Source organism: Arvicola amphibius, chromosome X (assembly GCF_903992535.2).
Source record: "Arvicola amphibius chromosome X, mArvAmp1.2, whole genome shotgun sequence".
Classification (NCBI taxonomy): domain Eukaryota; kingdom Metazoa; phylum Chordata; class Mammalia; order Rodentia; family Cricetidae; genus Arvicola; species Arvicola amphibius.
In genome coordinates, this window is record NC_052065.1 from 8,144,855 (window position 1) to 8,158,546 (window position 13,692).

At 40.1% G+C, this 13,692-nt stretch overlaps 1 protein-coding gene across 5 annotated transcripts in view; it reads right to left on the bottom strand.

The window, feature by feature from the left end:
• Positions 1–13,692, bottom strand: part of Reps2 (RALBP1 associated Eps domain containing 2) — a 250,961-nt gene that overhangs the window by 48,103 nt on the left and 189,166 nt on the right. For all 5 annotated transcript variants that reach the window (XM_038316094.1, XM_038316092.1, XM_038316096.1 and 2 more), the window contains one exon: positions 13,220–13,284. In XM_038316094.1, the coding sequence (XP_038172022.1) occupies positions 13,220–13,284 (65 nt within the window). The remainder of the gene's footprint in view (positions 1–13,219; positions 13,285–13,692) is intronic.

Consider the following 13,692-nt stretch of genomic DNA (forward strand, 5'->3'; position numbering starts at 1 on the left):
AAAATTTAAAGATGAAATTAAATCTTTTAAAACTCTAGGCTGTACACAGTTATTCAGAGATTTAAATTAGAATATGACTACTTCATCTAAGGCCAGCACATTACTAGAAATAATAGATGTGCTGAAAGACATAGAGTAATATAGCCAAGTGGCATTAAGGAAGAAATAAATAGAAGAGAAAAACCCATGGAGATATGGTTCAGAGTGTTTTAAAATTAAACACATGATTTTCCAGATGGAATATGTACCCTGTCACCTGATATCAATTTAAATCCATGACTATTCACATCACAATGACATGGAAACAGAACATCAAGACTACAGTTTTAAAAGCTACCCCGAGAAAAGGCAAAGTCACTCCAAAGGAACCAAAAATAGATTGGCAGTAAACTCTACAGCAGTAGCCCAATAAATGGAAGATAAGAAGGAGGTGTTGCATTGTGAATTCTGAGGGGGAATAATCTACAGGCTAGAATTCTGGTCACAGCAAAACTAGCACTTGAGAGCATGGGCACTGATCTTACCTATCCAGAGACTTGGATGAAAACAACTGTTTCTGAAAACTGTTTATTTGAATCCAACAACAGCAAGAAATGCTGTAACTAGGTAACTACACAATGTCTCCTTTTCTCAGAGAATGTTCTCTAAAAGTAACTTCCAACTGTCATTTTATTCTGGCAAAGCTCCAAATGACTTCTTAAAATTATACACATCTGGACTTGAGTTTTGTGCATGGTGATAGATATGGATCTACTTTCATTCTTCTACAGGTTGACATCCAGTTATGCCAGCACCATTTGTTGAAGATGCCCTCTTTCTTCCATTGTGTACTTTTGGCTCCTTTATCAAAAATCAGGTGTTCATAGGTTTGTGGTTTAAGATCCGGGTCTTCTATACGATTCCATTGTTCAACTTCTCTGTTTTTATGCCAATACCAAGCTGTTTTCAATACTGTAGCTTTGTAATAGAGTTTGAAGTCAGGGATGGTAATGCCTCCAGAAGAACCTTTATTGTATAAGATTTTTTTGGCTATCCTGGGTTTCTTGTTTTTCCATATAAAGTTGATTATTGTCCTCTCAATCTCTGTGAAGAATTTTAATGGGACCTTGATTGGGATTGCATTGAATCTATAGATTGCTTTTGGTAGAATTGCCATTTTTACTATGTTGATCCTCCCAATCCACGAGCAGGGGAGATCCTTCCATTTTCTGGTATCCTCTTCAATTTCTTTCTTCAAAGGCTTAAAGTTCTTGTCAAATAAATCCTTCACTTCCTTGGTTAGAGATACTCCCAGATATCTTATGCTATTTGTGGCTATTGTGAAAGGTGATACTTCTCTGATTTCCCTCTCTGCTTCCTTATCCTTTGTGTATAGGAGGGCAACTGATTTTTTGGAGTTGATCTTGTAACCTGCCACGTTACTGAAGGAGTTTATCAGCTGTAGGAGTTCTTTGGTGGAGTTTTTGGGGTCGCTTATGTATACTATCATATCATCTTGCAAATAATGAAAGTTTAACTTCTTCCTTTCCCAATTGAATCCCTTGATTCCCTTATGTTGTCTTATTGCTATTGCTAGAACTTCAAGCACTATATTGAAGAGATAAGGAGAGAGTGGACAGCCTTGTCATGTTCATGAATTTAGTGGGATAGCCTTGAGTTTCTCTCCGTTTAATTTGATGTTAGCTGTCGGCTTGCTGTAAATTAGCTTTCTATTATATTTAGGGAATGACCCTTGTATCCCTAATCTCTCCAAGACCTTTATCATAAAGGGTGCTGAATTTTGTCAAAATGCTTTTTCACACGCATCTAATGAGATGACCATATGGTTTTTTTCCTTCAGTTTATTATATGATGGATTACATTGATAGATTTCGTATGTTGAACCAGCCCTGCATCTCTGGGATGAAGCCTACTTGATCGTAATGGATAATTTTTCTAATGTGTTCTTGGATTTGGTTTGCCAGTATTTTATTGAGAATTTTTGCGTCAATGTTCATGAGTGAGATTGGCCTGTAATTCTCTTTCTTGGTTGAGTCTTTGTGTGGTTTAGGTATCAGGGTAACTGTAGCTTCATAGAAGGAATTTGGCAGTGACTCTTGTGTTTCTATATTATGAAATACCTTAAGGAGTATAGGTATTAGGTCTTCTTGGAAGTTCTGGTAGAACTCCGCATTGAAACCATCTGGTCCTGGGCTCTTTTTGGTAGGGAGGTTTCTGATAACAGTTTCTAATTCTTCGCGACTAACAGGACGATTTAGAGCATTTACCTGGTCCTGGTTTAACTTTGGTATATGGTATTTATCTAAAAAACTGTCCATTTCTTTTACATTTTCCAATTTTGTGGCATACAGGCTTTTGTAGTAAGATCTAATGATTTTCTGAATTTCCTCTGTGTCTGTGGTTATGTCCCCCTTTTCATTTCTGATCTTATTAATTTGCGTGTTCTCCCTCTGCCGTTTGATTAGTTTGGCTAAGGGTTTGTCATGCATATATCTTAATTTAAGGAGCTACCTGAGGGTTGTCAAGAGACTTGACCCTAGAGGGGTTCCCAGGTTTCCAGGGAGACGCCCCCAGTTAGTTCCTGGGCAGCTGAGGAGAGGGAGCCTGAAAAGGCCAGTTTCCTATAGCCATACTGATGAATTTCTTGCATATCACCATAGAACCTCCACCTGACGATAGATGAAGAAAATGACAGAGCCCCACATTGGAGCACCGGACTGAGCTCCCAAGGTCCTGATGAGGAGCAGAAGGAGGGAGAACATGAGAAAGAAAGTCAGGACCGTGAGGGAACCTCCAGCTGGCGACAGATGGGGAAGGTGACTGAGCCCCACATTGGAGCACTGGACTGAGCTCCCAAGGTCCTGATGAGGAGCAGAAGGAGCGAGAACATGAGGGAGAAAGTCAGGAACGAGAGGGTGCGTTCACTCATGGAGACGGTGGGACAGAACTAATGGGAGATCACCAACTCCAGTTGGAATGGGACTGATGGATCATGCGACCAAACCCGTCTCTCTGAATGTGGCCAACAGCGGGGGGCTGACTGAGAAGCAAAGGACAATGGCTCTGGGCTCTGATTCTTCTGCATGGACGGGCTCTGTGGGAGCCTTCTCAGCTTGGTCGATCACCTTCCTGGACCTGGGGGGAGTTGGGAGGACCTTGGTCTTAGCATAGAGTGGGGAACCCTGATGGCTCCTTGGCCTTGAGAGGGGAGGGAGGGGAGGTATGGGTGGAGGGGAGAAGGGAGAGGGAGAGGGGAGGGGGAGGGGGAGGGGGGGGGGAGGAGTGATGGAAATTTTTAAATATAAAAAAATAAACCATGAGAAAAAAAATTCTACACTCATCATCAGAGGGCTTCTTTCCCCTGTTCTCTTTAATCTCTGATTATAAAAAACATTTTTTTAAAAAACTACATTTCTCCCACCACAACAGCTACTTAAGCTTCTACCAATTCCTCCATGCAGTACCTCCAAATGCCTAGCAGAGCACAGAAGATCTGTTTCTGTCCAGGGCTGTAAGTGCACAGAGCAGATGAAAGCAAAGTAAACTGGCTTCAGCCATCCCATCCCTCAACTGTGCTTTATGACTTTTCGTCTACATTTCTTAATGAAACACAGACTCAAAGGCCTTCATACTAGGATCCACTCCCATTGAATCCTCTCATTTTGCAGAAAATTAGGTCCAAGGGCATAATTTGCACAGTCCCTCCAAGGTCGCAGGAGAGCTAAGAATAGCCCAAAGGATGGACCCTTTTACATAAGCCCATTTGACTGTGTTGTACAGCATCATTCTAGATAAAGATAAACATCTGGTTTATATCTTCTTTCCCTAATCTCTTAAATGCTCATTAACATACTGCTAATCTACATTGTAGCACAAAACTCTCACACTTGGGAAGAAAATAAAATAGCATCCTAGGTGACAAATTTTGTAAATTTGCTTCAGAATAATTTATTTGTCACAAATAAAAGATATCTCTTCTTAAAATTTTTCAAAGTTTCATATGTAACATTCTCCCTTCTTCTCCTCCAACTCTCTCCGTGCCCCTTACTTGCCAAATTTATGGCCTCTTATTCTTTAATTATTATTACGTATGCACACACACACACACACACACACACACTTAGAAACTTATAAACAGCCTGCTGAGTCCCCTTAGAGTTGCTCATACATACATGTTTAGGACTAACCACTTGAAACTGGATAACCTGTCATAGGGATCATCCATGGAGAAAACATCTCTCTCTCAGCAACCACCAATTAATTGCCTGTAGCTTTTCATCTAGGGATAGGGACATGTGAGATTTCCTTCACCTATATTGGCCATGACGACTGATGCTGTCATTTCTCAGGCCTTATTTAGACAAAAATATTGCTGAGATTTCAAGGGTTCAGCTTCCCTGCTATATATTAAACACTACCATGCAGCAGATACCCTAGTACTTAGCTCTTAAAATCATCCTTCTCCCTCTTCCTCAATGTTCCCCCAGCCTTAAGTGTGGGAAGCTGTACCATAGATGTATCAATTAGGACCGGATACCACACAGTCAGTCATTCTCTGCATTTAACCAGCTGTTGTGGGCGGAGACCGCTTGTTCTTTTCCCGGCCACCCAGACCTGAAATAGTCACACAGAAACTATACTAATTAAATCCCTGCTTGGCCTATTAGCTTGTACACATTTCTAGCTAACTCTTACATCTTACGTCAACCCATCTCTATTAATCTGTGCATCACAGATTCCAACATCTGTCTCCTCCAGCAGCTACATGGCATCTCATTGACTCCATCTATTCTCTCCTCCTCTATCTGCTTGGAACTCCCATCTTGCTCTACTCTGTGCTGCAATAGGCCCAAATCAGCTTCTTTATTAACCAGTGGCATTCACAGCATACAGAGGGGAATCCCACATCAAGCTGTGGCTCTCCATAATGGTCACCATCTGATGTTTTTTAAGAAAAGCTTTTTTGATGAGAGGTAAGAACTATACTTATCTATGGGTGAAGGGGAAAGCATTTATAATGTAGTTAGAAATTATACTGGTTTAGAAAAGAGGCATTAGTAAATTCTCTAGTTTCGTGACCTCACCAACCACACCACCCCAATAGTAGGCTATGTTTACAGTATCAGGCATGAATTCCCTTCCACTGAGAGTGCCTTAAGTCCAATTTGACAGCTGTTGGTTACCTCCAGCAAACAATGCCACTATTGCATCATTCAGGATTATCTTGTCATTCTGGTCTTTGTTGTTCACTATAGGCATTAAAGCTGGGTAGGGCTACTGATCCCTCTTCTTCTTTGGCAGTTTCTAATACGATGAAAGTTATTCCTTAGGGAGGAGGCTTCCAGATCAGACCCAGTTCAATTCTTCCATATCCAAAGTAAATGGTGTCTTCAGTAATAGGGTTTTGTCTTCAATTTCTGGGATGCAACCACGGATAACAGCAATAGCCTATATTGTTCTGAAAGCCTATAAAATACTATATACTTCATTTAATAATCCAGACCGAAAGCCAAACACTGCACATTCCCTCTTTCTTGTAGATCCTAGTTCCAAATCTATGATGTGTGTGTATAAGCTGGAGTAACTGTGAATACGAGAAAGTAAATGGAGACAATGGGGTGGGGGAGAATGAGCTCTACAGAGGGAATAGTAAGTTCCTAGTGCTAATAAGGGGGAACTGAGAAGAAGTAAGGTAAGGCCTTAACTGGGTAGAGATGATGAAATACAATACATAAGGAGAGGAAAGGAGGACAGAAAACACTAAGGATGCTTTTTAAAGCCTTAGGGAATCAAATTATTTCATGTTTACTGAAAAAAAAACTATTTTACTAGCCCCATTATGGCTCCCTCAATCAAGATACCGCTTTCCGTGCTCTTGTCTCTGTCCTTCCCTCATCTAGACCATGCATTCCCTCAAGTTCTCCTTCCCTCTCCCCTTCTCACCTCCTCCTCCCCTTCCACCCTCCCTTCTCCCCCACCCCCCACATTCCCAATTTTCTCAGGATCTTGTCTATTTCCCCTTCCCAGGGGTATCCATATATGTTTCTCTTAGGGTTCTCTGGGGTCATGGACTATAGGCTGGTTATCCTTTGCTTTACAGTTAGTATCCACTATAAGTGAGTAAATACCATGTTTGTCCTTCTGGATCTGGGTTAACTCACTGAGAATTTTTTTCTAGTGCATCCATTTGCATGCAATTTTCAAGATGTCATTGTTTTCTTTACTGCTGGGTAGTACCCCACTGTATAAATGTACCTCAATTTCATTATCCATTCTTCAGGTGAGGGGCACCTAGGTATCCAGGTTCTGGCTATTATAAATAATGCTGCTATGAACACAGCTGAGCAAATGTCCTTGTGGTATGACTGTGTATCCTTTGGATATATGCCCAAGAATTAGGTATTGTGGCGTCTTGAGGTAGGTTGATTCCCAGTTTTCTGAGAAACCACCATACTGATTTCCAAAGTAGCTGTACAAGTTTACATTCCCACTCTTCCTTTCCTCTCCTGTGTATTGTTTTCCGTCATCTCTACCTAGTTAAGGCCCTTGACTTACCTTTTTCCTCAGCAGTGGAGGCATGTTCCCCTTACTCTGCATCCTCTCCAGCACACTATAATTGGTGATTTTATCTTAGCCATTCTGACTGGTATAAGATGGAAACCTGGCACTAGGGAAATTCCCAAGAATCCACAAGGATGACCCCAGCTAAGACCCTAAGAAACTGTGAAGAGTGTGCCTGAACTGGCCTTCCCCTGTAGTCAGATTGATGAGTTGTATGGCTGGGCAGGCTATGGGACCACTGGGAGTATATAGAAAGTTAAGGTCTACGAGACCAAAAGGAGTCAACCTGGAGTCTGCCTGGAGCTGTCAAAGGTTCTGTCTGTGCCTAGCCAATAAGGAGCAACCAAGCAGTACTTCCTGAGTGCCTAGCAACAGGCCCTATCAGAGGTCCTGATCATACCTAGCCAATGAGATAGGAGCATGAGATATCAACTGTCAACAGAACAGACACCTGGGTTCTGGGAAGGTAGTATATACGGTTTTCCCTATTGTTAAATAAATGACTCTGCTGTGAGCCTTCCACCTAACTCTTGGTGTCTGTGTTAGTTGATGCCCCAAGAAAGACGTTAGGACCCAGCAACAGCAGTGAAACCAGGATTTATCCCTACTGCTTGAACTGGTTTTTTTGGAGTTCATTCTCTTTGGAAGGATACCTTGCTCAGCCTAGAAATAGTGGAGAGAGCCTTGGTCCTGCCTCAAAGTGATGTGCTAGACTTTGTTGACTCCTCATAGGAAGCCTTACCCTCTCTGAGGAGTGGATTGGGGGAAGAGGGGAAGATGGAGGGAGCAGGAGAAGGGGACTGAGAATTGTGATTGGTATGTAAAATGAAAAAGATTGTTTTTTAAAAAAATAATTAAAAATACCTATTTTATTTGTAAATATATGTATTCACACATTGTATGTAGGTGGGGTATGTGTGTGTGCGTGTGTGTGTGTGTGTGTGTGTAATTTAGATGAAGTTATGCCACTTGTGATGGCAATGCTCCCCCAAGAAGCCATAAACCATCTAACAAAAAAGAAAAGCCTCCCAGTGACAGGCATGAAAAGCTTCCTTTGGAATGCTGAATAAAAGACACCTCTTGATACATATTAAATTTATATGTTGAGGACTAAAAATTAAGAAGAGGAACGTACTTTTGAAAACCAACAAATGTGTCAGTTTGAATAGTGGTGCAAGGAAGGAGTAGGCGGTGGCATCTTGCTGTGTGTCAGACTAGCCCTTTCTCTCTTGTTCCAGCTTCAGCAGGATTTGAAATGGCTGGTGGTGAGGCTGAAAATGACTCTAGAAAACCCAAAACAAAGGCGGATTCCTGCTTTCAGCCTGCCAGCCCCAAGTTCTCTGTGGGCGGTATTCAAGGACATCTGAAATTTCTGACATGCACCCATGGATGTGTGGGCACACATGCTGCAGTGCACAACACAGCCATCCTGGACTAACTCTCCACAGAGGTAACTGCACTGGCAGGAAGCGTCCCAAATGACTTAAAGGTAATGTCTATCTCTGTGTGTCTTACAAATTGCTATTTGTGGAAATGAACCGTTAGGACTTTTAAGATTACATTTGCTGCTGGTGTGACACCATACCCCATACCCACTAATCTCTGAGAAGAAAAGGCAACAGAAGACAGACCAAGGATGCCTGGATTCTTTAGATTATCTCAGGACTCCACTCATTACAGTCAGCCAGAGCTGTTGAGTGCAGCATACTGTGACACTATAAATCATAGCTTTATGTCTTTGGTAATTGTAGCTAAACAGGCTGGACATTTACTTAGCTTTCTGACCAATCAAATATCTGTATTCAAATCTTAATCATACTTATGGTTATTTTACCTTCAAAGAAGCTACTGATTCTGAAATAGCAGGTTTGGAATGAGCTAACTGGTTTTTAGAAACTGGATTTTATGGGTGGGCTGGAGTGATGGCTCAGTGGTTAAATGTATGTACTATTCTTGCAGAGGACTCAAGTTCAGGTCCCAACACAAACATTACAGCTCACAACCTCCTGTAACTCCAGCTCTAGAAGATCCCACACCCTGTTCACACCTCTGTGGGCACCTGCACTCATATGCACAAAATCCATATATATATATATATATATATATATATATATATATAAACATAATAAAATGAAGTTTTAAAATTCAATTTTCATTGTGATACAGAAGTAACAATAACAAGCATACACATTCCAAACTTAGAAAAGAATACAGAAAGCTCATATGTCTGTTATACAGACACAGGCAGTATAAGTCAGTCTTCTGTGCACAGCACAAAGTTTAATATTTTAATATCGGAATATGTTATAACAAAAGGTCTCAAAATTTTGTTTCACTATTTTTAAATTTATAAAGAAAAAATGTGAAAACTTAAAATTAGCAACATTCTGTACTGCCCATGTTAAACAATTTTTCTTGCTATTTCGTCACAGATATCTGAAAGTTGTCAATGAGATAATACCTCGTTCTTGTTTTTTAATGTTTTTGTTTTTTAATGCTGTGGGATGTTACCAAGGGCTTGCACGGGCTAAACAAGTGCTCTACCAATAAGCTCTAACCCCAGCCCCATATTATTCTCCTAGAAATATAACTAGCATTGCTACAGATGGGTTCACTTAGCAAAATCACAATAGTAGGCTCTCTCCCCTACTGTGCCCAGAGAGAACTCTCTGCTTGGGGACTACTAATCACACAGCTCTGTAAACACCTAGATTGCTCCTCATTGCCCCCACACAATACCCCCTGAATCACGGTTCCTTGAATGTCCCAGGACCTCCCACACAGCTGTTTCTTTGCATCAGGCTTTTCCTCTCCAGTAGAGCGCTATTATCCTTCAGCTATCTTAAAAAGAAAGGTTCTCCTGTTTCTTTAAAGGTTCTTCCACTGGTCACCCCACTTACTTAGTCTTCTTCGTCTGAAGGCACAGACATTGAGATGGAAGTTCTTGCCTCCTGCCTTCCCTCCAGTACTATTTCAGTAATCAAAATCCTACCATGAGGAGCACTTGGTGCGAGAAGCAGGAAAATGAGTGCTATAAATAGGAAAGTTCTTGGGTACATTCATCTAGAGGAAGCCCCAACTCATCAACTATAATACTGATAGAAAACTTGAAAGATAATATTTTTACATATATACCAACTTTTTCCTTATTAAACACAGTCATGTGAAAGCCATGGCTCTATCACAATTTCCATACGAAATCTGGCATAAGAGCAATACTATTGAAGGGTCTTAGCTATTTAAGCATCAGATAATCACTAAGGTTAAAAAATGATAACCCCTTAGCAGAGTATTGACCTATAGGGTAAATGTAAACTCTGGGGATAGAGATTTCCTTAATTTATATGTGAGCTAACAAATTTAACTCTTATTTAACATTGCTCTATCGGTTTGCTCAAATTGCCTTTTGGTTGCCTGGGCTATGAATAAGTCGTTTAAATAGAAAAAAATCACTTCCTCTGGACTGAATCATACCCTGGTTTCTGGAAAATGAGGAACCAAAGCATCTGATGTTTTCTTCACTTAGTACTCCTCAATCTTACCAAAGATAAGGTGTGTTTCTTTGAATTTCCTGTCTTTCCTAACTCTTGAGCCCCATATGCATAACCTAATCCAGATGTTCATATCACTGTGGTACTTAATGTAAGAGGAGCCAAATAAATGGTACTTTTATGGAAAAAAAAACAAAAAACAAAAAAACTCTACCTCATCTCTCTTAAATGATAAAAGTACATTGAGCTTTTTTGTTTTGATTTTTGTTTTGCAGTGCTAAGGATAGAATCTTTGGATATGCTAACCAAGTGCTCCACCACTGAGCTACACACCCAGCCCTAGACATACTTTTGTTGTCTGTAAAACATAATGAGAACGTGGAAGCATGTCACTATTCATTGGTTACATGCTTTGAAAGACAGTATACCTTTGTAGAATATTTTATTTATTACAATCTAGGTCTTACTTATTTATATTATGTAACATGAAATTTTTAAATCCAAAAATGTAGAAAATTTTAAGTCTCATTTAGAGCTACTAATAAATGGAATCATTTTAATTATACATCGTTGGTTCTCTTCTAGATGCCGGGTGGTGCTACTGAAATATAAACCTCATTTGAGTCTTTATGGATATATTTTCATAGTCACAGGTATATTTCCAAGGTCAGGTTGATGGTTCATATACAGCAAAAAATTCAAAACCATTTAACAGAGCAAAAGAAGAATTCAGAAATATCTCAGTTTTCAACAATAAACCTGCCATGAGGCAATAAAAATGATCTCATGGGAGAGTGAACAAGAAGGAGCAAAGAAGTGAAGAAGGAAATGAAACAAACTGAAAACCTGGACAATTTGAAAGTCCAAGCCAATGCATGTGCAATTAGTTTTTACTTTCAATTCTTCAAGGGAGACTATTATTGTAACATATAGACTGTAACTTGAATCATATAATACAGAAATGAGGTAGCAGATGAGAGCAATTTGGGAACATTCAAAGCAGGACTTTAAGGTGGGTGTTCTAGTGTTTCCTAACCACTAAGCCCTTGGAAAAGTAATAAGTGTTTTAGAAATAAAAAGATGGTTTGACAAGCTAGAAAACTGTCAGCTTCAACAAAACTGACTTCTGTTTTGTGTTTGCTATAGGACTTCAAAGCATTTAGTGGGTTTGTGCGCACTGTCAATCTTCTAGTGGGGGTTAGGCAAAGAGGCTTGCAAATTCATCTTACCACAGAGCCCTATTAATATCTACCAGACTGTTTCATCCCAAGTAGTTTTGGAAACACTCTGATGTCACATGCAGGTGGCAATTTAGTTGTTCCTAGTTTGGCATGGCACAAAACTAAATACAACCACATGTTTATTGCCCAGGACTTTATATATTAAATAGATGTGTCCCATTTACAGTGAACAAAGGAGAGCGAGAGGAGGGAAGCAGTCTTGGGATTTTCTGCCTACATTCCTTACACACCTGCTCCTGTAGTCTAAATCTGGAAGTTGGGGCTGAATGCTGGGCTCAGTGCTTATGTTTTTCTGGGAAATCTGGTAGACAGGAAAGCAGACTAATTCACTAATGTTGACTTGAGAATCTCCAGTCCCCCTGTCAAATCCTCCATCATTAAGTCCCAAGCAGTCAAGACAGTCCAGGCAACCAGCTCAGATAAGGACAGCTGGTAGTAGCAGTGCTTTCCAGATAAGCATCGCAAAGTGCCTGCTAATGGTATTGTGACCAAATCCAGGTTTGCTGGCGGTGCAAAGTGGGAGTCTCAACTTCTCCATGCCTTCTGCAGGACGGTGTGCAGAAAGTCTCAGTTACAAATGAGCACAACAGATCTACTGTCTGTCTTGATGTAGATAGAATTAGACTCTAGGATTGAGAGAGTGACGCTGTAAAGACTTCAGTTTGGGAGAGGCTCTACTATTTACTAGCTATGGCCCCCCCTGGTAACTTGCTTAAAGCTGGCATGCTCCAACTTCCAGGTCAATAAAAAAGAATAATATTAGTATTTAATTCAATAGGGTTTAGAGGGATTAAATATGCATTAAGGTGATTAGTGCAAGCTAATCTGAATGCAAGATGATCAATTAACACAACTAATAATTTTGAATAAACACAAAGTATAACCAAAGGAAATATTTGCAGTAGAAATATTTGGGGTTAGAATATTTTGGTTTGCCGGTAGACAATCAGCAGGAACACAATTACCACTTCTTAAGAGATAAATTTCTCTTAAAGTTTTAAGAATCCACAGTTGTTTATATGCGGATCAGGAGAACTGGGCTCCCTATAAACCCTTCAGACTGAAGCAAGAAGCCCAATACCTCATGGTATTTGCATGTCTGATTGGTGGCTGCTAAAGAAAACATGCAACTGTCTGAAAGAAAAGGACAAGCAAATGTTACAACTGGTTCCAAGACTGATCCTGAGACTTGTCATGTGGAACGGTAAACTATGATCCACATGGAACAGCAAAATAAAAACTGTTGACTCTCTGTAAAGCAAATTCCCAATATTTTCCACCAACAGCTAGAAGGGCTCTTTGAAAGCAGAATTTTCTCGGTAGTAATAACGAGTGATCTACAGCACCTATGTATATTACTCCATGGATTTGTTGCCCATTCTCATTTTCAATTCTTGATGGTGAAGGCCATGGTAGCGCAGGCAAAGTGGCACAATTAATTTACAGGTATGTAAAAACACACTGTCCCTCTCCAGCTGTTTCAGTTTATTAAATCTGAGTGGAAAGAACATCCTTTAAGAAAGTACCATAGACCCAAACTACAGCACTAACCCTATGCTAAGGGTTACTTTTAGTATATGCGGAATTAACCTAGCTCCCCAAACTGCTGTTGAACGTATGGTTGCCCAGGCTGCACGTACTATACAGACTGACTGCAACTACAGACACACTCCTTATACTTCTCTATGTGCAGAGAAAAAACCTCACGCAACTGGCAAGAACCAGAACCGAACGTATGGCTGGGTAACATACTAAAGAAGAAACTCCACTTCCACAGGATCTGTGAAGCTGCGGGATTCAGAGAACTCAGCTTCTCTCTATTTCTTAATCCAGAAATTGTCTGATGACTCCAATGTAGTGGTTAATCCTTGCAAAGCAGCATAGTGACAGGACAACAGTTTTGCAGAAATCAAATATGTGACCTACTTGTGTTTGACAAGGTCTTGGAGGAAGTGCGGTGGTGGGGGGTGGTAACAATCCTGAGTTAGCAGCTGAAAAAAGGAAAAACACAGTATAAGCACCACTCTTCCCTAAAAAGAACAAAAAGAGTATTCAACTAAACAACAATGACGGCAATTAACCTATTTACATTTTATTAAATCCCTTTGAAGACTTGATTTTTTTCCAAGTATCTACTATCCACAATAGCAAAATTATGTTATAACTGAGGTATCCATCAACAGATAGATAGATGAAGAAGAACCTATGGCATATATACACAATGTAGTCTTAGTAATAAAGAAGAATGAAAGTACTGTTAGTGATGGAAAATGGATGCAACTAAAATCATCCTATTAAGTGAAATAAGTCGACTCAGACAAGACCAAATAACATGTGATTTTTCCCCATTTATGGATCCTAGATTGTACATAGATACATAAAGTCACGGACATGAAAAG